The sequence below is a fragment of the Triticum aestivum genome, chromosome 7A (assembly GCF_018294505.1).
Source record: "Triticum aestivum cultivar Chinese Spring chromosome 7A, IWGSC CS RefSeq v2.1, whole genome shotgun sequence".
Taxonomy (NCBI): domain Eukaryota; kingdom Viridiplantae; phylum Streptophyta; class Magnoliopsida; order Poales; family Poaceae; genus Triticum; species Triticum aestivum.
In genome coordinates, this window is record NC_057812.1 from 270,472,042 (window position 1) to 270,495,302 (window position 23,261).

Below are 23,261 nucleotides of genomic sequence, written 5' to 3' on the forward strand. Positions count from 1 at the left end.
AGGGATACACGGTCCAAATAGTTGCAAAAGACTTACGTATCCGACTTGAAGATACCCTAAGAATATAGCTGGCCAAATGGGCCGGGCTAACCAGGCTGGCCCGTGAGCGCCGGCACGGCCCGCCATGAACCTGACACGGGCTAAACGGGCCGGGTCCGGCACGCGGCATGCCCTGGGCCGTGTTTGGGACGGAAAGCAGTGGGTGGTCCCACGTTGACACGCCCCCAGAATATCAGCCGGGTGCTTTTCACGCGGAGGCAAAAGCGAAAACCCTAAAGCCGCCGCCCACACATCCCCAAGGAATAAAACCTCAAGGCCGCGGCTGACATCCCTCCAAGCTTACACCTAGCCGCCGTCGCCGACGAAATCCACCCAAGCCGCCGAGCTCGTCTCGCCGTCGTCGCGCTCTAGGCTTTTGGGATGGAGGCCGAGACGGCGGCGAAGAGGGCGCGGGAGAACGAGGGCGCTGCGGCGGCGGACGGAGCCGGGGAGCAGGCGGGGATCTCCGCCGTCATCCCCGGATGGTTCTCCGAGATCAGCCCCATGTGGCCCGGCGAGGCGCACTCGCTCAAGGTGGAGAAGGTCCTGTTCCAAGGCAAGTCGGACTACCAAGACGTGCTGGTTTTCCAGTCCTCCACCTACGGGAAGGTGCTCGTCCTGGATGGGGTGATCCAGGTGACCGAGAGGGACGAGTGCGCCTACCAGGAGATGATCACCCACCTCCCTCTCTGCTCAATCAAAGACCCCAAGAAGGTCCTGGTCATCGGGGGCGGGGACGGCGGCGTTCTGCGTGAGGTCTCGCGGCACTCCTCGGTGGAGCAGATCGACATCTGCGAGATCGACAAGATGGTGGTCGATGTGTCCAAGCAGTTCTTCCCTCATCTGGCCCTCGGGTTCGAGGACCCTCGCGTCTCCCTGCACATCGGCGACGGCGTCGCCTTCCTGAAGAATGCTCCAGAGGGCACCTACGATGCGGTTATCGTCGATTCCTCCGACCCAGTAGGCCCTGCCCAGGAGCTGTTCGAGAAGCCGTTCTTTGAGTCCGTCTCCAGGGCTCTGCGTCCGGGCGGGGTCGTCTGCACCCAGGCGGAGAGCATATGGCTGCACATGCACATCATAGAGGACATCGTCACCAACTGTCGCCAGGTTTTCAAAGGCTCGGTGAACTACGCATGGACTACGGTGCCCACATACCCAAGGTACGCACCACTGATCCTTCCTGTCTATGTGACCGAAGTCGGTTTTCCTTTCTTTAGCCACCGAGTTTATGATTCAGCTTATGATTCTTGGTTGTTGTTGCAGCGGAGTGATAGGTTTCATGCTCTGCTCCACGGAGGGGCCTAGTGTTGATTTCCAGCACCCTGTCTTCAGCATTGAAGAGGACGAATACTCCACAAAATCCAAGGGGCCGCTCAAGTTCTACAATTCTGAGTTCCACACTGCATCGTTTTGTTTGCCATCATTTGCGAGGAGGGTCATTGAGGCCAAGGCTAACTAGATTCTCATGAAGATGGTCACTGGAACCAAGGCCAACTAGAATAACTGGTTTGGTTTCAATTTCAACACTGGGAGCAATCTGTCTGAGCGTAGACAGAGGAAAAGCCCCCCCTTTTTTTATTAACTTGCAATAAGCCCACATGGAAATTATTGGTACCTGTGATTCTGTCTGCTGTATGTCTCAGGTTGTATTTCCTGGTTACCTGGTGGTATGAGAACCTTCTGAATTTAGTTTTTTGCCCTGCAGTTTTCTTATCTTATCTTATGCTTCCTCTGTATCAAAATGTCAGTTCCTTCCTTCAAGCGTTTTTTTTTTGTTTGCAAAAACTGCCATCCATTGGATGGAGATCGTGTGATTCATGGGGGTTCGCTGGCAAAACGTCCCTGGGGAACGTCACACAGAATTTAGTAAAAACAACACCAAGCATTACTAGGTACATTTCACAGTTCAACACCGCACTGAATGATTAAATTGGTTACATTTTTGGAATCAGACCCTGCCTTGTGGACACAACACGGTTGGATTTTTGAATCAGAGGAAGACTTTGTTAATTATATATGCTTGTGTGATGTCTTAATAGGATATCCCCAACTACTTTACATAAAAAAACATAAATAAGAGTGCTATAGGAGTGCATGTTTAACGTAGCAACATGGCTGTTGGGGCTGGGGTGGGGTGGGGAGAAGCATTTCCTAACATATCATGAACAACCTGAAATTACATTTTGTACTCTCTTTGCTCCAAGATGTTAGCAAACGAAGCGAACATTCGATATTTGATGAATCCACTAGGCAGCTTAATTGTTACTCCCTCCGTTCATAATATAAGACGTTTTTGCAGTCCAACAGAGGTAGTATAAGTTACAGTACAACTCAAGTAAATGTGATAACTGTGGCACACACAAACGTACGCAACCTACAACATATGAATTAACAGGTACAGTCCATATCACTAGCAGTACAACCCATTCTAAACCAAGATGGATCCAGTGAAACCATCTGGTCCATCAATTCGTGTTCCATCATGCCTATATTGCTAATCAGTTGATCTACAAATAACACCTAGATTAAGCCAAAATAGCGAATCTGTTCTACCATTTGCCCTACTTTCTTTTTTTCTTTCTGAGCTATGCCGCTCTGAGCTAGGGATAGAGGGTTTGTGAGGTAAGTGCCTTAAGGATTATCATTTGTATGCCGCACAGTCTTTTTCCTCTCAGTGAACTTGTTGTCCATGCCAAACTCTTCTGCAAACGTCTCGATGTCAGATGCAATTTCAGAGCAACCCTTTCGACCGACAAAATGTGGGGGTTCTGTGCCGCATCGCTCAAGCCCCATAGAACTGCCAATCTGGCTGTGTAAGTCCTCCATGTCTTCTGCACCCACAGCTTGCCTCTTCGTGCCCATCTCAAGGTCCACGCTCATCTTCGGCGGGCTTAGGACCCACCCCATGCTAAGTGTTGAGGCGAAGGCTGCAGAATCCTCGTTAGCTTTAGCCCTGAAATTGTTTCTGGAGCTGGGAATCCTTGAGCATAGGATCTCGATGAAATTTTGGACCAGCCCACGGTTGTAAGGATTGCTTCTCCTATCGTAGCGGTACCGGAAGTTCTCATAAGTAGTCTGCAATAATTATTCCTTGGATTAGCATTGCACATAAACTGCAAAGACAACCAACTGTTACTACATCTACTGGACAAAAACCTGACCTGATTGGTGGAAATCAAGTAGAGGTGGAATGAGGTCAATCCTCCGACAAACCACACAGCAACGAATGTGTATAACATGAGAATGGCGGAGATGGGCGACTTCAAGATAGCTCTACCAAATGTGCACTCATGGGTGTCCATTATTTTCCCGATGTTGACCCAGCAGAATGTGAACACGTATATGCATAGCACAGTTGCTGAAGATACAAACATAAGGAAGAAGCGGTAGTTTCTCTGCAGGAAAGGAAAATCCAAAATGAGTAACATGTATGGTAATTGTTTATTATGGTGCACATATGTCCCCTTCAACATTAAGAGAAAGCATATATTTAATTACATGTGTCCCCATTCTTCTTTTTGTCCAATTTCTTTAACATAATTTAGACTTAGCATGACTACTGCTGCCTCAGCAATCCAGAAAATCTTACAGAAGTAAAACCCTCAACAGAAAGTAATTACTCATTTTTTTTTCTAATAGAAATCCTTATGTGATTGATGATCTTGCTAACACAAAAATAATGCATACCTTTCCAATACACTGCCCTACCCAAGGACAGTGGTGATCAAAACGTTCGACACAGTTATTGCAGATTGAGCAATGGGAGCACCTTGGTGGACGATAAAGCATACATGTATGGCAATATTTGACCTTAACTAAAACACCATTGACAATAACGTCCTTGGTGAGTGGTAAACCAGCTGAGCCATGTTGACCACCTGGCCAATCTGATAAGTTGGAGGATTCACCAATGTCTTCTGGTTCCGGAGGATGAGAATTACGCGGAACAATTCCAGGATCACGTCCAGACGTGAGAAGCAGAAGAACGAGAATCTGCATAACAGAAACAAAAATTGATTAGTAATCTTGTCAAGCTACAGTTACAAAATTGCGGACACGACAGCACCTCTGGTTCAATACATAAAAACACAAATGGTTACATTCTCTGCTAAGCAACTGTGGCATAACTTGACATGGTAGAAGCCAACACAAAGCATTTCAGTTCTTAAAACAGATTTGTGAGATAAGGTATTGATGATCCATATGATGCATTTGCAAGGCCGAAGGGATGGCTACAAAATTTCCAAAACAGAATAGAGAAAGGCATGAATGTGCACACAGCTAACTGGATGCACATCTCGTTAACTTACATATGCTGTAAAGATGATAGATACAGATGCCACCCAACCTCCAATTTGATTTTGGTACCCATGGGCAAGCTGTGGAGAAACAACGGCAGCAAAGATGATCACTGGGATGACAATTAAACATACTGTGGCTATGAGTGACCTCACATCAGGCCCAAAAATAAGTCTCCCTCCAAGAAAAAATATCTGCAGGGACATATAAAGAACACCCTTAAGATGAAGATAGTACCATAAATGCTATTGAATTTAAAACTTAAGAATATAAGACAATGAAGTTACGATAAACCGCCGTTTCCCACTATTAAGCCCGTCCAGTGCATTTCTAATCACAGTGAAGTTGTACAGATGTGGATAAACTCCAGAATATGTTCAACAGTTGAAGGAAACAAACTGTCGGTGCATTTTTTCGATAAAAAACTGTCGGTACATTGAGATAAAAGCAATATGAGTTTGTTTTTCGAAATGAGAGGGCTCATGAAATGTACAGCTAAGTAATGAACAGCCACCACAATACTGAATCACACACTATAAATCAACCCAAAGTCCTAAAATAATATGGTTCAAACCTTAAATCCACAATTCCCGTACATCAGAGCAGGTGCTCAGACGCCATTACGGCTCCAACCACTCATGGCCCCATCTTTTAAAATCGCTAAGAAAAAGAGAACACGATGCAATTCCTGAGTTCCTGCCCCACTAGTTAGTGCTACTGCACAATCACAAACCCAGAATAAAGGGCAAGAAATCCTCACATTGCTCCCTTTCCACGCCTGGTACACGCGCCGCGGCGGCGCCGCATCGGCCTCCATGATCCGACGGTTGGAGTCGGACAGCTGCTGCACCTTCCCCTGCATCCTCCCCTCCATCCACCTCAACCCAGACGCTCCCTGTTCCGTTCACCAAAGCACCCCCGCTGGCCGTTGCACCCGCCAGCCCCAGAATCTTGAGAAACCCTAAGCCAAGTCTGACTAGTCGCAACTTCAGAAATCAAGCGAAATGAAAGCTACACCGGCTGCAAGAACAAGCAGGCGGTTCTCACGGATCCCAGCACGAGAAGGGGAGATGCCCGGATAAAACGAAACAGCGGGAGACGGCGAGTCCGCACCTGGGAAGGAGGGTCGACGGCGACAGGAAGCTTCCCGGGAATCAAGGGGGGCGAGAGGATGGGGGCGCGTGGTGATGTCACCTTGGGATCCCAAGAAGGCGAGTGCTTGCTCGCTGAGAAGAAGAGTGGAAAAGTTTCAGTCCGAAGAGACTGTAGACTGTAGTGGTATCTCTTTTACAAACTAACACCCTGGCATTGTTTCAATCTTACAAATAGCCTCCGTTCATGTTCCCGTATTTAAATATCCTACTACTAGACGTCCTAAGGCAGGGTAAAACATTTGATAGGAGCGAAGTGAGTCTAGATCAGATGGTTGGATTCCTTATTTCAGGATGTTCAGCGATGTTTATTCAGTGGGAGTAGATGTTTCTGTTGACTACAAGACGTTTGTAGTGGCTTTGTCAATCTTAAAATAATGTGTCGGCAAAGTCCCCGAGATGCTTATAGAAATATGATGTGTATTCATAGAGATGAGTGCATATATGCATATGTGAGCGACTTCGGTTGTATTGAATTAGAAATAATCATTTGATGGAAACATGTCCCTGCTGAAAGTTGAAGGTAAGGATATTAAACCAATAAGAATAATCTGAAAGAAATACGTCTGATGTTCTGTCTTTGTTTTCTCTTTTATCTGATCGTTTATGACTGGTTCTTTTGCTCCACGACCGATCATGAATTTGTAAATTGCCATATTTCCACTTTTTTGATAAATATTAATTTGAATGATTGCAAGAGAGCAAAAAAGAAAACTTACCTGAAAAGAAAAAAAAAGGAAAAAAAGAATGAAAAATCAGGGAAGATAAGCTAGAAAAAAACTGCAAACTTGTTGGCCTTCCTGAGACACTGCATCTTCAATGAAAAAGGGCATCCATGTGGAAGCTTTGGTAAACATTGGCACACGTATCCCAATCCAATTCGATTTGACAAATCACCAAAATAGCTTTCGAGTCTTTTTTTTCATTACTATTCCTTTTTAGGAAAAATTATTACAAATCGCTAAAATAGCTCCCGAGTCTTTCGATTTGACAAATCGCCAAAATTTGTTTTTGGTTGTAGTCGAGTTTGTTTTTCATTCATCTAAAAAAGTTTGTTTTTCGTTCGAAAATACCAGTATATAACTTCACCTTTTCCCACTTTAATTCAAATTCTTGCGGTCAAAAGTGACATTAGTCCAAGTGCTCTTTCTTGCTAGTGGCATGGTTACTGGCTACTTGGGCACACACATCTGACATCTGGTCGATGCATAGCTTGCATGAGATTAAGCAGAAATATTATTAATATTGTAAATAAATGAACCAATTGAGAACTTAATCTTTTGCACAAATTCAATCAAAAAGAGAAAATCACTTGGAAGGAGTACAACCAAATACGCTAAGGTTGAGGGGCCAAGACTTCTCAGTTGTCATTGAGAAGGCCAAGTCGGCTCCGGTAGGGGAACGATGACATCGACAGTTTGTCTTGGCGGTAGTAGTGGTCATTCGGTGGTCTTGGAATCTTGATATAATTTTTATTATGTTTAAGATGCTTTGTAATTTTGATGAACTTTCATAATAGATTTGGTCCTTTCCGCAAAAAAAACAGAGGAGACAATGAGTAATACAAGTTTCTTACCCGCAAAAAAAAGAGAGGGGGACAATGAGCATGTAAGTACCAAACTATTGTATTACATGTAGATATAGCATTACAACTAAAATTAGGGGTCACAGTCGTTTTGTTCAAGGGTGGAAAGGTTGTCATGTTCGTGATGTCCTACAACTTCTTCTTCTTCTTCTTCTTCTTCTTCTTCTTCTTCTTCTTCTTATTATTATTATTATTATTATTATTATTATTATTATTATTATTATTATTATTATTATTATTATGTAAAATAAGTAGAAAAATTCCATGTTTGGTAAGCACGTAGCGGTGTTTTAATACAATTTTGTCAATAGATACATTTTACTCCTCTCAACTTTTCGCCTCTGATCTTTTAGCTCAACTCTAACTCATCCAGAAAATATAAGTTCCAAAAACCTATAGTTTTGGGAATTAGATTTATCTAGTCCAACCTCAAGTGCTCTTTAATTCCCTAAAAGTTTTTGGGTCAAACCAAAAAAAACTTCTTCCTCCAAATTCCTTGAAATTGAGTGGGATGAAACTTTCATCTCCAACCACCCCCTCCAGCTACCGCGATTTGCCACCATTGCCCCCTCCAACCACACCGCTAGTTGTCGAGCCCTCTTCGACCCCACTGAACTTGTCACCGTCCTTTCCGACCGCACGACACCGCCAAAACATCCTCCCGAGACTGTGCCATTGTTGGCGCCTACTCCTACTGTGATGCCGAGCCTCGGTCCCCCATCAGGCAAAGCTCAAGCAATTGGTCGCCTTTAGAGCATGTCTAGCAAAGCCACTATAATATCAGCCCACAAAATCGATTTATGCTCGCCCTAAATCGATTTTGCGGGCACTTTATGCCCGGCGCAGAGCATATATCGCAAATGGACTTGCAAATTTAAAAACTTAAGATAAAACATGTTACTGCTACATTTAAATAGTCCGGACCTCACCGTAGTTCATCACACACACATTTAAACAAACTAAATCCTAAATGACGGAGGGCGGTGACGGCTCACGACTTCACATCGAGGTGGTACTCGCAGGAGGATTTGTAGATGGTGTAGACAAGCTCGTACTGCGCGTGCAACAGCGCCCTCTTCGCCGGCGTCCAGCGCCTCCTTCGCGGTGAATCGTGCCACCTCCACCTCGCGAAGAGCCTTCATCGATGGCCAGAGCGTGCTGTACAACTCGTTGAAGCGGCGCTACCCACGGCTCCTACCGCTGCGGTAGAGGGCTCTGCGGTTGCGAGCCTGCTCACGGCGCCACGACTCGACGGTGTGACCGCTAGACCTGTTGGCCTCTGCATTGTGCCGGTCGCGCTTGCATGGCGGCGACAAGCGGCGGCCCCATCGTCCAACGCCTCCTCCGCGGCCTTCTGACATTGCTCGCCGAAGCTATGCGAAAACTGTGGCAGAAAAGAAGAGGAAGGCAGCAGAGGGGAAGGAACACGACGAATCTAGATGCGAGATGGGAACCCTATATCGTCCCCTCCACATACATATACCGACTAAAGGGGGCGGTTTGTGGGCCGCCCATATAATGATTATGGGTCGCTGCAAATTTGGCGGACCTGTTCTGGCCCGAAAAAGGCCAGATACGCTATCCCACCCGCAAATATATGGACTGGTGGCGGGATAGCACACCTGCTAGAGATGCTCTTACGCTCTCTCCCAACCTCCAAGGAGTCAGCACTGGCCACCTCCCTCACTCATGGGCTCCTCTGTTGCTGCTCAAGTTGACCATCACCCCTACCAACCCAAGCAGCAACATCTCTACACTAATGACACCTTCATCCTCTTTGTTTCCCTTACGATGCCACGTCAATATAGACGAGTTTGACATGGTGGTACATAACTCAGTCCTAGAATCAATGAATCTACAACCATACTAGTACATAAGGGCATCTTCAACACCACCCTCGAAAAGGACACACTATTTGCCCATGAACTAGTCCGGACTTGTCCGTGGACACGGATAGAAGAGCCAACCATCCAACCCTTTCACCGAAACATCCCCTCTTTTTTTCCTACAGCCTGGAACATTCAAAATAATTATAGAAAATAGCATAGTTCATCCATGAATAACATGTACATATTCCAAGTCCAAATGTATATATTACATTCGAGATGTTCAACAAGTTTTTCGAATTCAACGATACTCGAGTCATAATCTGCACATTTTGTCCCACACACTGTGCCCCTTGAGCTTCATCAAATGTACGAATTTAAATGGCCTGCCCCAGGTCCTATGGTACATCGCATCAACATGTCTGGGCTATACAACATGATGATTATCAAGTTGCAACATTGAGTGAATTAATGAATTAATCAACATGAAGAGCAAAAAGAATAAAACATTACAATCTCAATGGTTTGCGAGCCCAGTGGTCACCTTCTCTCGACTTATGAAATCGCACCACAAAACTTCATGACGGAGTTGGAGATGGTGTACCATTGTTGGGCTAGTGACTTCACATCACGTTCAGGGATCATGTGCAAGTCGTATGCATGAAGTGCTTTTGCTCGTGAAACGAAGCATGCATGTTTGCCAAATTGCCGAGCCCCCTTGCCCCATGCCTACAAAGTCCGTAGATACGACCTTCCACGCACTGCACACCAACTCATCCTTCATCACCGAGTACCCCGCCATCGTGCTTACTCTAGAAAATAACAAGAAGGTAAAAAAAGCTCAATGGCATTTGAATGGACACCTGCCGGGCATGGTGTTCACCGTGGAAGGCATCGAAAGGGAAGCGGAGCATACCTGACTGCAAATGAATCTTGGGTGGACGATGACGTAGTCCAAGGTGGGTAGGCGCGTGGGAGCGGGCTTCGGACATCCGACAATGCCTGGGAGGCCACCGGAGAGGTACAACGGCGGTGTCGGATGAGGAGGGTGCGGGTGCAGAGTAAGGGGGGAGTAGGGCTAGAGTGGAAGAAAAGTGGCCCCAGGGTGTTAGAGACCTATGTGGAGGAGGTCAAGATACCCGCAAACCTCCCCTAGTTTTCCTGTGGCTTGTGGGACCTCATAAAAGCGGATGCCTCTGCGGACAAATACTGGTTTGTGTTGGATGGTAAACTACGTCCAAACAACTCGGTCCGGATGTATATGTGCCTCTTAAGGGTTGGCATTGAAGATGACCTAACACCTTATTAGAGACACCTGATGTAAGGTAACTGAAGGTATGTTTGGTTTGGGAATGAAGTAAAACGACATGGGTTTGTTGCACATGACCATGCATGAAGTAGCCACCCAACCTATCTAATGACTACAGGGCGCTCTGCAGCACTGGATCTTTCATTGGCAATATTTTTAAGGTTGCTATGCCCTTTTCTAGACACTATAGAATATTTCACTCTCTTGTTGGTGTTATCAAGGCTAATTAGATCCCAAAGTATACATATTGGTAGTTTGAAGGAAAATGCTATGTTGTTACTTTTGAGGTCGAGGGTGCTCCCCTGCCGCCACCACATCACTCTAGTATTTCTAACAAGGAGAATGAGGGGGACATGAAAATGGTAACAAGCAGGACAAAGGTGTGGAGAAAGATGATGAACGTGATGGAAAGAAGCATAAGAATGATAAATCTACCAATGACGATTGCTCACAAAGTGATGAAACCAATGCAGATAGCATTCATGCCAAGGCGACACATCCTGGAGGGGGTTGTTGTCTTACATGAAATGATCCATAAGCTACACTTGAAGAAACTATATGGAGTTATCTTCAAAGTGGATTTAGAAAAGGCCAATGGCAAAGTGAAATGGTCATTCTTGCAACAATGTATGCACGTGAAAGGCTTCCCAACAAAATAGTATTAACGGATTGACTCATTTGTAATAGAGGGCAACGTGGGTGACAATGTAAAGAGTGACATTGGTCACTATTCCAAACACGAAAGGGATACCCTCTTTCACCTATTCTTTTCAACATTGTGGCATATCTTCTAGCGGTTTTTGTTAGTCGAGCAAAGGAAGCAGGTCATGTTGCTATTTGAAAGCACATTCACTCGATGGTTTTGGTAATTCATGTCAACATACATGTTGATCGGATAATGTTTTCCTTGAGTACATTCCAGGAAGAGTTAAATTTAGGCAAACATGGGATGTGGATGTGGACCCCTCAAAATGCAAAGGACATGTGTTGGCAAATGTTTAAGACTCTACACTTTTGGTTTAGTGATCCAAGATCGCATTGATTCCATAGGAAAGCCAATACTATTAAAATGGGATGCGGTTTTGATCATGGTCTAACTGCTCAACTACTAAGAGATATTGCTCAAAATCTTCAATCACACTCTAACATTCGTCTATGTCCAAAACCCTAAAGTCAATCTCGGTCCAACCGATATACATCCAACCGGACACACCGAGATATACTTGACATAGCCACTGCCTAAATCATGGCATCTCAATCTCAACGAGTTGGCCCTTCGGTGTAACACCCCTATAATCATGCTATAGTAATTCCAACCTAATGATGCCATGTCACCGTGTTTGCTAGGCCAAATTGCCACTCGATAAAAATAAAAGTCAAATTCAAATTCGAATTGCAAGTCAAATTATTATTTCTTCAAACTAAAAAACTAAATTGTTTGCATTATTATATAAATTCCCCTGACATTTGTCATGTTTAAACCAACATCATTAGACTCACCAATTAATCCCTAGTAAAATATAAAGTGGTCCCACAGCAACAAAAATAACCATTTCCAAATAAACAAATGTTTATGTATTTCCAATTGACTTGAAACTTTGTGGGCCTCTCCAAAATAATGAATAATATCTATGTGACAAGTTTCATGTTGAATAAAAATTCATTTGATAGCTTAGAAAGATAGAAAATAGAGACTATGAAAGAAAACCGAAAAAGAAAAAGGAAAAAAGGCCTAACTACTACTGTGCACTTGGACCTTGTTGCACAGTGCAAGGCGGCCCATCCCACCTCCCGTTACAGTGGGAGGCAGAGGCAGCCGTGGCGGACATCCATGGCACCTGGCCACGTGCCGCCCATCCGACACCCGCTGGCCGTCTATAAGACCATCCACGAATGCGTATACAAACCCTAGCCCTCATTTTTCCCTCGTCCGCTTGCTCTCGTCAAAATAGTCATTGCGCGAACGCTGCTTGCCACGGTTGTCGTTGTTGTCACAGCCACTTGAATCCCCGGTGCCCGAGAGGATGTTTAGGAGCTTCCTCGTTATCGAGTACTTCACCTACGTGTCACACCAATTAGCCAGAGCATACCGTGTGACTGGCGAGTGGACCTCAGGGTCAGTGTCTAGGTGTGTGTTGGCCAGTTGGTCGTGTACCAGCGTGAGGGCCAGTTGGTCGTGTGTGGGTGCTGGGTACTTATGGACCCGAGTTGTAAGTCAGACACAGGCCGTTGAAACATGAATCATTTCTCATCTCTCTCTCTCTCTCTATTTATCCCCCACCCTCTTCTTCCTCTGCACGCCTCCCTCACCTACCCTGATCCCCTTTCTCCTGCCTACTCGAAATCGCCGGATCTGAACTGGGGTGTTACAATTGGTAATCAGACTTCAATCCCGACCCCAAATTTTTTCTCCACTGCTCTAGGATCCTCTTGACCTCGATGTGTAACATCCACCACTGCAGGTGTGATTCGCTCCGGCGAGATCGCTCGAAATCCCCTGTGGGGGTTAGGTCGGTTCGGAGAAGAGCCACTTATGACCCACAAGTATAGGGGATCTATCGTAGTCCTTCCGATAAGTAAGAGTGTCGAACCCAACGAGGAGCCGAAGGAAACAACAATCAATTTTCAGTAAGGTATTCTATGCAAGCACTGAAATTATCGGTAACAGATAGTTTTGTGGTAAGGTAATTCGTAACGGGTAACAAGTAACAAAAGTAAACAAGGTGCAGCAAGGTGGCCCAATCCTTTTTGTAGCAAAGGACAAGCCTGGACAAACTCTTATATAAAGGAAAGCGCTCCCGAGGACACATGGGAATTATCGTCAAGCTAGTTTTCATCATGCTCATGTGATTCACGTTCGTTACTTTGATAATTTGATATGTGGGTGGAACGGTGCTTGGGTACTGTCCTTACTTGGACAAGCATCCCACTTATGATTAACCCCCTTCGCAAGCATCCGCAACTATGAAAGAAGAATTAAGGTAAACCTAACCATAGCATGAAACATATGGATCCAGATCAGCCCCTTACGAAGCAACACATAAACTAGGGTTTAAGCTTCTGTCACTCTTGCAACCCATCATCTACTTATTACTTCCCAATGCCTTCCCCTAGGCCCAAACAATAGTGAAGTGTCAAGTTGACGTTCACATAACACCACTAGAGGAAAGACAACATACATCTCATCAAAATATCGAACGGATACCAAATTCACATGACTACTTACAGCAAGACTTCTCCCATGTCCTCAGGAACAAATGTAACTACTCACAAATCATATTCATGTTCATAATCAGAGGTGTATTAATATGCATATAGGATCTGAACATATGATCTTCCACCAAATAAACCGACTAGCATCAACTACAAGGAGTAATTAACACTACTAGCAACTCACAGGTACCAATCCCAGATTTGGTGTGGGAGAAATAAGCTTTATACGATCTTGTGATGTGGAAGTAATAAAAGCAACGGACTGCATAATAAATGTTCATATCACAAGAGGCAATATAAAGTGACGTTCTTTCGCATTAAGATTTTGTGCATCCAACCATAAAAGCGCATGGCAACCTCTGCTTCCCTCTGCGAAGGGCCTATCTTTTATCATTATCTTCTACCTTATGCAAGAGTCATGGTGATTTTCACCCTTCCTTTTTACACTTTATCCTTTGGCAAGCACAGTATGTTGGAAAGATCTTGGTATATATGGCTAATTGGATGTGAGTTTTCATGAACTATTACTGTTGACATTACCCTTGAGGTAAAACATTGGGAGGCAAAACTAAAAGCCCCTATCTTTCTCTGTGTCCGATTAAAACTCCACACCCATAAGTATTGCATGAGTGTCAGCAATTCTGAAAGATTATATGATAGTTGAGTATGTGGACTTGCTGAAAAGCTCTTATACATTGACTCTTTCCTATGTTATGATAAATTGCAATTGCTTCAATGACCGAGATTGTAGTTTGTTAGTTTTCAATGAAGTTTACGATTCATACCTGATATTGTGATTGAATTATTACTCTAGCATTAGAGATCATATGACAAAAATTATATAAGTTGCTGTTATAAGAATGATCATGATGCCCTCATGTCCGTATTTTATTTTTTTCGACACCTTCATCTCTAAACATGTGGACATATTTTTCGATTTCGGCTTTTCGCTTGAGGACAAGCGAGGTCTAAGCTTGGGGGAGTTGATACATCCATTTTGCATCATGCTTTTATATCGATATTTATTGCATTATGGGCTGTTATTTCACATTATGTCACAATACTTATGGCTATTCTCTCTTATTTTACAAGGTTTACATAAGGAGGGAGAATGCCGGCAGCTGGAATTCTGGGCTGGAAAAGGAGCAAATATTAGAGACCTATTCTGCACAACTCCAAAAGTCCTGAAACTCCACGGAACACCTTATAATAAATAATGAAAAATCCTCGCCAAAGATGAAGACCAGGATGCCCACACCCTTCTCACGAGGGTGGGGGGCGCGCCCCCTGCCTCGTGGGCCCCCTGGTGGCTCTCCGATGACCATCTTCTCCTATATGAAGTCTTTCGTCGAGAAAAAAAATAAGAAGCAACCTTTCGGGACGAAACTCCGCCGCCACAAGGCGGAACCTTGGCGGATCCAATCTAGAGCTCCGGCAGAGCTGTTCTGCCGGGGAAACTTCCCTCCCGGAGGGGGAAATCATCACCATCGTCATCACCAACGCTCCTCTCATCGGGAGAGGGCAATCTCCATCAACATCTTCATCAGCACCATCTCATCTCAAAACCCTAGTTCATCTCTTGTATCCAATTCTTGTCTCCAAGTCCGAGATTGGTGCTAGTATGTTGCTCGTAGTGTTAATTACTCCTTGTAGTTGATGCTAGTTGGTTTAATTGGTGGAAGATCATATGTTCAGATCCTTTATGCATATTAATACCCCTCTAATTATGAACATGAATATGCTTTGTGAGTAGTTACATTTGTTCCTGAGGACAAGGGAGAAGTCTTGCTATTAGTAGTCATGTGAATTTGGTATTCGTTCGATATTTTGATGAGATGTATGTTGTCTAGCCTCTAGTGGTGTTATGTGAACGTCGACTACATAACACTTCACAATTATTTGGGCCTAGAGGAAGGCATTGGGAAGTAATAAGTAGATGATGGGTTGCTAGAGTGACAGAAGCTTAAACCCTAGTTTATGTGTTGCTTCGTAAGGGGCTGATTTGGATCCATATGTTTCATGCTATGGTTAGGTTTACCTTAATACTTTTGTTGTAGTTGCGGATGCTTGCAATAGAGGTTAATCATAAGTGGGATGCTTTTTCAAGTAAGAACAGCACCCAAGCACCCGTCCACCCACATATCAAATTATCAAAGTACCGAACGCGAAGCATATGAACGTGATAAAAACTAGCTTGACGATATTCCCATGTGTCCTTGGGAGCGCTTTTCCTTATATAAGAGTTTGCCTAGGCTTGTCCTTTGCTACAAAAAGGATTGGGCCACCTTGTTGCACTTTATTTACTTTTGTTACTTGTTGCTCGTTACAAATTATCTCATTACAAAACCATCTGTTACCACTTATTTCAGTACTTGCAGAGAATACCTTGCTGAAAACCGTTTATCATTTCCTTCTGCTCCTCGTTGGGTTCGACACTATTACTTATCGAAAGGACTACGAAAGATCCCCTATACTTGTGGGTCATTAGGTGCGCCCAGAGCACGTGCATGGCCGGCACCATCAGGGTGCCCTCCACCATCGTTGCCGACCATTCCAGCATGCCCAGCAGCCAGGCCACGACCACAGAGCGACGAGTTCGCACGAAAGCGGGAGCTCAAGGACTTCCACCGCGCGAATGGCTTGTGCTTAAATTGTGGGGATCATTACTCGCGGGAGCACCACTGCAACCAACAGGTGCAGCTCCTCAGAATTCAGGTTGGACAGTATGGCGAGCTACTCTCTGACAATTTTGGCAATGTTCTGGCACTGCACGATGTGCCGGCAACACCAGTCCCACCGCTCGAGTGTTGCACCTTGTCAGCACAAGCCTTGGATGGCTCCAATGCGCCTAGTATGATTCGTCTTCGCGCACTGGTGGGCAACCAAATATGTTGCTGTTGATCGATTCAACAAGCACCCACAACTTCGTCAACAAGGCTTTCATTGAGCGAGTGGGCGTGGAAACTCAAGAATTGCCACCAGTGGAAGTCCCTATTGCCAATGGGGACCGTCTGACCTGCTCATACAGGGTTCGAGAGCTGAGATGGTAGATGCAGGTACATACATTCACCACAGCCATGCGTGAGCTCGAGATTGGCGCATATGGCGGCATTCTTGGGATGGTTTTGCTATCACAATTTAGTCATATGACATGTCACTAGCAGGAGAAACATGTTACATTTGTCCACGAAGGTGAGCAAGTGACGCTGCAAGGAGTTCGACCCAAAGCAACTCTCACTCTGCAAGCAATTGAACCTGAAAAACTCCGCAAGTTCATTTCAGACAGTGACGTGTGAGCTATGGCAATGGTGGATGCCCAACAAAGTGAGCCAGCAAAATTGAAACACTATTCTCCCCTAACACGAATCAACAACCTGCTGGAAGAGTTTGTTGATGTGTTTGCAGCACCAAAAGGCCTGCCATCACAACACCAGTATGATCATGCTGTAACTCTGGTGAACGGCAAGGGCCCTACCAATGCTCGGCCTTACCATTACTCTTCGCTTAAAAAAGATAAGTTTGAAAAGCAGGTCTGGGAAATGCTCAACGCCGGCGTCTGATACATCTCCAACGCATCTATAATTTATGAATTATTCATGCCATGTTTGCAACAATTTTATATGGTTTTGGTATGATTTGAATGGAACTAGCCCGGACTGACGCTCTTTTTTAGCAGAACTACCATGGTGTCGTTTTTTCTGCAGAAATAAAAGTTCTCAGAATGGTTTGAAAATTTAAGGTGATTTTTATGGACCAAAAGAGACCCCCGAAGTTTCGAGGAAGGACTACAAGCCTCACGAGGAAGCAACAAGCCTGGGGGCGCGCCCTACCCCTAGGGCGCCTAGAGCAGGCTTGTCGCTGCGTCGTGGACCCCCTTGACGTGAGACCAATGCCAAAAATTCCTATAAATACCCAAACCCCCAGAACGAACCCTACATGAGAAGTTCCACCATCGTAAGCCTCTTTATCCATGAAAAGTCAATCGAGACCCTAGTCCGGCACCCTACCAGAGGGGGAAATCATCACCGGAGGCCATCTTCATCATCCTGGCAGCCACCATGATGAGGAGGGAGTAGTTCACCCTCGGGGATGAGGGTATGTACCAGTAGCTATGTGTTTGATCTCTCTCTCTCTCTCGTGTTCTTGATTTGGCACAATCTTGATGTACCACGAGCTTTGTTAATATAGTTGGATCATAGGGTGTTTCTCCCTCTCTATCTTATTGTGATGAATGGAGTTTTTACCTTTGAGGTTTCACTATTATCGAATTGAATACTTTTATGGATTTGAGAAAAGTTAATGTATGTATTGCATATGAATACCCGTGGTGACAATGGGGTATTATATTGATTCACTTGATGTATGTTTTAGCACAAACTCGCGGATTCTCGAGGTGACATTGGGGTAATCTATGCATAGGGGTTGATGCACATTTTCGTCATACTTTCTCTGGTAGAAATCTTGGGGCACTCTTTGAAGTTATTTGAGTTGGATTGAATATTATGATCTGAAGCTGTTTGATGCATATTGAATAATCAACCCATGGATACTTGTGGTGACATTGGGGTATCTAGTTGACATTAGAGTTAGTTGATGTGTATCATATGGTGTTATTTTAGTACGAACTCTAGGGCTATTTGTGACACTTATAGGAATAGCTCAATAGATTGATCGGAAAGATAACTTTGAGGCGGTTTCGTACCATATAAAATTTCATCTTATGTTCTCCGCTAGGTAAGAACTTTGGAGTGACTCTTTGTCGCACGTTGAGGGATTGTTATATGATTCAATTATGTTAGCACTGTTGAGAGGTTGCACTAGTGAAAGTATGAACCCTAGGCCTTTTTCTAAGCATTGCAATACGATTTGTGCTCACTTTTGTTACTTGCTACCTTGCTATTTTTATATTTTCCGATTACAAAAAGCCATATCTACTATCCATACTACACTTGTATCACCATCTCTTCACCGAACTAGTGCACCTATACAATTTGCCATTGTATTGGGTGTGTTGGGGACACAAGAGATTTCTTGTATTTGATTGCAGGGTTGTTTGAGAGAGACCATCTTCATCCTATGCCTCCCACGGATTGATAAACCTCAGGTCATCCACTTGAGGTAAAATTTGTATTGTCCTACAAAACTCTGTGCTTGGAGGCCCAATACGAGTCTACAAGAATAAGTTGTGTAGTAGACATCAAGCTCTTTTCTGGCGCCATTGCCGGGGAGTGAGTGCTTGAAGGTATATCTTTAGATCATGCAATTGAATCTTTTAGTTTCTTGTTTTATCACTAGTTTGATTTATAAAAGAAAACTACAAAAAATGGAAGTGAGGATGCCTCATATTCTTCATCTTTATCATGTCTTTCTTGAAAATGATGGATCAGAAAATTATGCTCAATTGATAGAAGAAGAATTCAATAAAATGTTTGGCATAAAATCTTTGAACGATAAGCATGATTTCAATGTTGCTAGTATGAATTTGTTGAATATCCATGATGCTAATGATATGCAAAGCCATAAGCTTGGGGATGCTATGTTTGATGAAGATGATATTTTTAGTCCCCCAAGTTTTGATGAGCAAATTTATTATAATGATATCATGCCTCCTATTTATGATTATTATAATGATGAAAGTGGATTTGGAAGAGTGTCAACTCTAGGAAGTAACAATTCCACTATTTCAGAAGAGGTTTCAATTGATTGTGACAACAAAGTTGCTATCTATGATGATTATTGTGATGACATGTATGCTATAAATAATAATGATAACCATGAAACTTTTCGTCATGATTTTAATGTTCAATTGGATTATCCCAATCAAGTATCTCATGATAGCTATTTTGTTTAGTTTGCTCCCACTACTATTAATGAGAAGGAAATTGCTTATGTGTAGAGTAGTGAACTTTATATGCTTATGAATCATGAAAAGAATGCTTTATGTGATAGCTATATTGTTGAATTCATTCATGGTGCTACTAAAAATTATGATGAGAGAGGAACATATGTTTGTATGTATTGCAATAATATCAAGTTTCCTCTCTATGTGTTGAAAATCTTGAAGTTTTGCTTGTTTTGCCTTCCTATGCTAGTTGATTCTTGTTCCCATGAACTATTTGCTCACAAACTTCCTAAGCATAGGAAGTGGATTAGGATTAAATGTGATTGCCATGTGTTTCATGATGCTCTCATTATGTTTCAATTTTTTATTTTTATGTGAGCATCATTGAAATCATCATGCCTAGCTAAAAAGGCATTAAAGAAATGCGCTTGTTGGGAGACAACCCAACACTTACACATACATTTTGTGTGTGTTCACATGATTAAGCTACTGTAGCAATCATGTTTTATTGCTTTTGTTTCAATAAAGTGCTAGGTAAAGCCTTTGGGATAGTGTGGATGATAGTTGACTTGATTCTGTGCAAAACATAACATTTTGCACCTAGTAAAAGAATTGTTTAAATTCACTAGCATGTGATAAAATTCTGAATTATTTACACATGGTTGATATACAAATTTCGAAAGTTTTAACTAATTTGTCATAATTTTTGGATCTACAGAAGTATGGTCTTTGTTCAGATCATTAGAGACTATTTTGTTTTTGACAGATTCTGTTATCAATGCATAGATTGCTTGTTTTCTAGTTTCTATGGCTTATATTGGTCAATATAAATTGTAGAAATGATAAGGTACAGTAGGAATTGTTTGATAGAAATTATGAATCTTGTCTTGACAGTACCAAAGTGAATGATTTGTTCTTTATCATACTAACCTATCTTACAAAGTTCCGTTAAGTTTTGTGTGATTGATGTTTTCAAGTTTTGGGTGAGATATCGACATGAGGAGAATAAGGAGTGAAAAGAACCTAAGCTTGGGGATTCCCAAGGCACCCGAAGGTAATATTCAAGGAATACCCAAGCGTCCAAGCTTAGGTTATTTTCACTCCTTATTCTCCTCATATCAATATCTCCAAGGCATCGCGAGGGGCTGAACCTGGGTAAAAATCGCGTCTCTCAATTCTGACCAACCCCGTTCAAGCTATCACCTAGTAGCGATGACCTCACGACTAAGTCCTTTCACGAGGACAACTGCCGTGACAAAACCACGACACCCTGGTAGGCATCCCACCTTTCTTCGTCAACAATTATCGGTTAGTATCGGTTGAGCCTAAGTTTTTGCTTCTTTGCATGAGATGTGCTATTCTTGGAGTGACCTTTTATATTTGCTTGTTGTTTGAATAAAATACTTAAGATCTGAAATTTTTGAGAGACAGTCCTCACATAGCTACATAATTGTTTAACTACTCATTTGATCTTCACTTATATCTTTTTGGAGTAGTTTGACATTTACTCTCATTCTTCACTTTTATCCTATGAATAAATTTTTGAATGAATTGAATATCATAAAGTTGAAATCAGATGTGCTTTATATGCTTGTCTAATGCCTAGTAGTAGTTTCACATTTGGTTTAGAAAGAAAAATCTATTGATGTTTGACAATCACAATATTAGTCATACAAGCAATTCATGAATGATTATTATAAGGAGAGAGCTTTCACATACAATCATATTATCTTGGACATCTTTTATGATTGTGAATACCCATTAATTATTTTCAAACTTGAGCAAATTAGTTGAAGTTGGACAAGGAAGACAACGTAATGAGTTATGTTTGGGTATATTTGTATAGAAGTTATATTGTTATGGATCCTCCAACATGTGGTGCTTGCTTAGGATCTTTTGCTAGACAAAAATTTCTACTAAGTAGAGATACTACTTGTGCATCCAAAAATATATTCTTAAACCCAGTTTCTTGCCATGAGTGTCCACCATATCTACCTATGGATTGAGTAAGATCCTTCAAGTAAGTTGTCATCGGTGCAAAAAGCAATAAAAATTGCTCCTAAAATATGTATGATCTTTTACTGCAAGGGAAAATAAGCGTTGTACGAACTTGTGATGGTAAAGAAACAAAAGCGACGGACTGCATAATAAAGGTTGGTATCACAAGGGGCAATATGACATGATGTTCCTTTACATTAATGGCTTGCACATCCAAACATAAAAAGCGCATGACAAACTTTGCTTCCCTCTGCGAAGGGCCTATCTTTTACATTTATGTATTTATTGTTATGCAAGAGTCAATAGTATTCCTTCTCATTTCAACCTCAATTATTCTCTAGTTGGCAACTATCATGTGGTGGGGAAAGATCCAAGCATATATGGCCATTCAAATATATTTGATCATGGTTTATTATTATTGACAATTATCTATATGATAAATGAGTTGGGAGGCGAAACATTAATCCCCTATCTTTCTCTGTGTTTGATGGATGCCATTTGTTCTAAAAATATGCTTTGAGTACTAGCAATCATAGAAGACTATATGATAATTGAATATGTGGAGCTCTTACTTAGACTTTGTTGAAAATAAGTTGAATTGCAATTGTTTGGTGACGAAGAACATAGGTTGTTAAGTTTCAAGAGAATGCATTCTTTGAAACATAACATGTGAATTGATTGCTACTTTATCATGATGAGTTTTATGAGAAAAAGTTGTTGTTATGATGCTAGGGAAGGTGATTGAAATTATCATTGATCAAGCTTATGCACTATGCTAGCAATCACACTTCATAAATTATTTCTTTTATCATTTACCTACTCGAGCACGAGCAGGAATTAAGCTTGGGGGATGATGATACGTCTCCAATGTATCTATAATTTATGAAGTACCGATGCCATGTTTGCAACAATTTTATATGGTTTTGGTATGATTTGAATGGAACTAACCCAGACTGATGTTGTTTTCAGCAGAACTACCATGGTGTCATTTTTTGTGCAGAAATAGAAGTTCTCGAATGGGCTGAAAATTTACGGTCATTTTTTATGGACCGAAAGAGACCCCCGAAGCTTCGAGGAAGGACCAGAAGCCGTACGAGGAAGCAACAAGCCTGGGGGCGCGTCCTACCCCCAAGGCACTTAGAGCAGGCTTGTCGGTGCCTCGTGGACCCACTTGACGTGAGACTGATGCCAAAAATTCCCATAAATGCCCAAACCCCGGAAAGAACCCTAGATGAGAAGTTTCGCCGCCGTAAGCCTATGTGTCCACGGAAACTCAATTGGGACCCTGATACATCTCCAATGTATCAATAATTTTTGATTGTTCCATTCTATATATTATCAATCTTGGGTGTTTAATATACATTTATAAGCAACTTTATATCATTTTTGGGACTAACCTATTAACTTAGTGCTCAATGCCAGTTGCTGTTGTTTGCTTGTTTTTGACTTTGGAGAATATCAGTACCAAACGAAATCCAAATGCCATGAAACTTTTTGGAGATTTTTTTGGTAATAAGAGACCCTGTAAGCTTCTGGAGGCCACGAGAACATGGAGCAATGGCCCACTAAGCACCAGGGCGCGCCAGGGGCCTCTAGCGCTAGGCCTGGGCATTCGGTCTAACCGGACCAATCGGTTCGGTTTTCTAGGTCACAAACATTTTCGGTTCCTTAATAAGTGCAGACGATCGGATCCTGCAAATTGAGGTAACCGATATTTTTTAGAACCAACAAATCAGTTATGTCTTCTATTTTGACCGAACAAACCCGAAGTACTTTATTAGCCCGCCTTTGCCGCACGTTTTAGTACAAGCACCCAGCAGTGGACAAGGCAAATAGCCAGCTGCTACTACCTTTTTATTGTCTTGCCTACGCTTCCATTCTCAATGGTTGTCCGAGGTGGTACTAAACCACAAATGGGTGTAGAGCAATTAACATATTATGTATGGGCCGGTTACTACACAATATTTGGGCCATACCAAACAACTGGGATGAGAGAGAG

The 23,261-nt window shown here is 42.8% G+C and overlaps 2 protein-coding genes across 6 annotated transcripts; one reads left to right on the plus strand and one right to left on the minus strand.

The window, feature by feature from the left end:
- Window positions 1-269: 269 nt before the first annotated feature.
- LOC123152095 (spermidine synthase 1) lies at window positions 270-1,757 on the plus strand. Its single transcript, XM_044571708.1, has 2 exons — window positions 270-1,199; window positions 1,303-1,757. The coding sequence occupies exons 1-2, from the start codon at window positions 421-423 to the stop codon at window positions 1,496-1,498; spliced, it is 975 nt and encodes a 324-aa protein (XP_044427643.1). The 5' UTR covers window positions 270-420; the 3' UTR covers window positions 1,499-1,757.
- Window positions 1,758-2,349: 592 nt separating this feature from the next.
- LOC123152093 (probable protein S-acyltransferase 7) lies at window positions 2,350-5,610 on the minus strand. Of its 5 annotated transcripts, none has more exons than XM_044571705.1 (6): window positions 5,452-5,610; window positions 5,099-5,310; window positions 4,350-4,532; window positions 3,727-4,032; window positions 3,201-3,434; window positions 2,350-3,114 (listed from the first exon to the last, which is right to left on the minus strand). In XM_044571705.1, exons 2-6 carry the CDS (start codon window positions 5,210-5,212, stop codon window positions 2,671-2,673), a joined length of 1,281 nt encoding a protein of 426 aa, XP_044427640.1. In that variant the 5' UTR covers window positions 5,213-5,310; window positions 5,452-5,610; the 3' UTR covers window positions 2,350-2,670. The 5 variants fall into 5 exon arrangements, with proteins under 5 accessions (XP_044427640.1, XP_044427638.1, XP_044427639.1 ...); XM_044571703.1 differs by having other exon boundaries at window positions 5,099-5,358; window positions 5,452-5,603; XM_044571704.1 differs by having other exon boundaries at window positions 5,099-5,314; window positions 5,452-5,597.
- Between the last annotated feature and the right edge of the window lie 17,651 nt (window positions 5,611-23,261).

Bases quoted from the DNA above. Each gene is read 5' to 3' on its own strand.
- LOC123152093 (XM_044571705.1), bottom strand. From the start codon at position 5,212: ATGGAGGGGAGGATGCAGGGGAAGGTGCAGCAGCTGTCCGACTCCAAC. The intron at 4,033-4,349 runs GTAAGTTAACGA...TCTGTTATGCAG, and splicing joins CTATCATCTTTACAGCATAT to ATTCTCGTTCTTCTGCTTCT. The intron at 3,435-3,726 runs GTATGCATTATT...CCTTTCCTGCAG, and splicing joins TAGGGCAGTGTATTGGAAAG to AGAAACTACCGCTTCTTCCT.
- LOC123152095 (XM_044571708.1), top strand. From the start codon at position 421: ATGGAGGCCGAGACGGCGGCGAAGAGGGCGCGGGAGAACGAGGGCGCT. The intron at 1,200-1,302 runs GTACGCACCACT...TTGTTGTTGCAG, and splicing joins ACGGTGCCCACATACCCAAG to CGGAGTGATAGGTTTCATGC.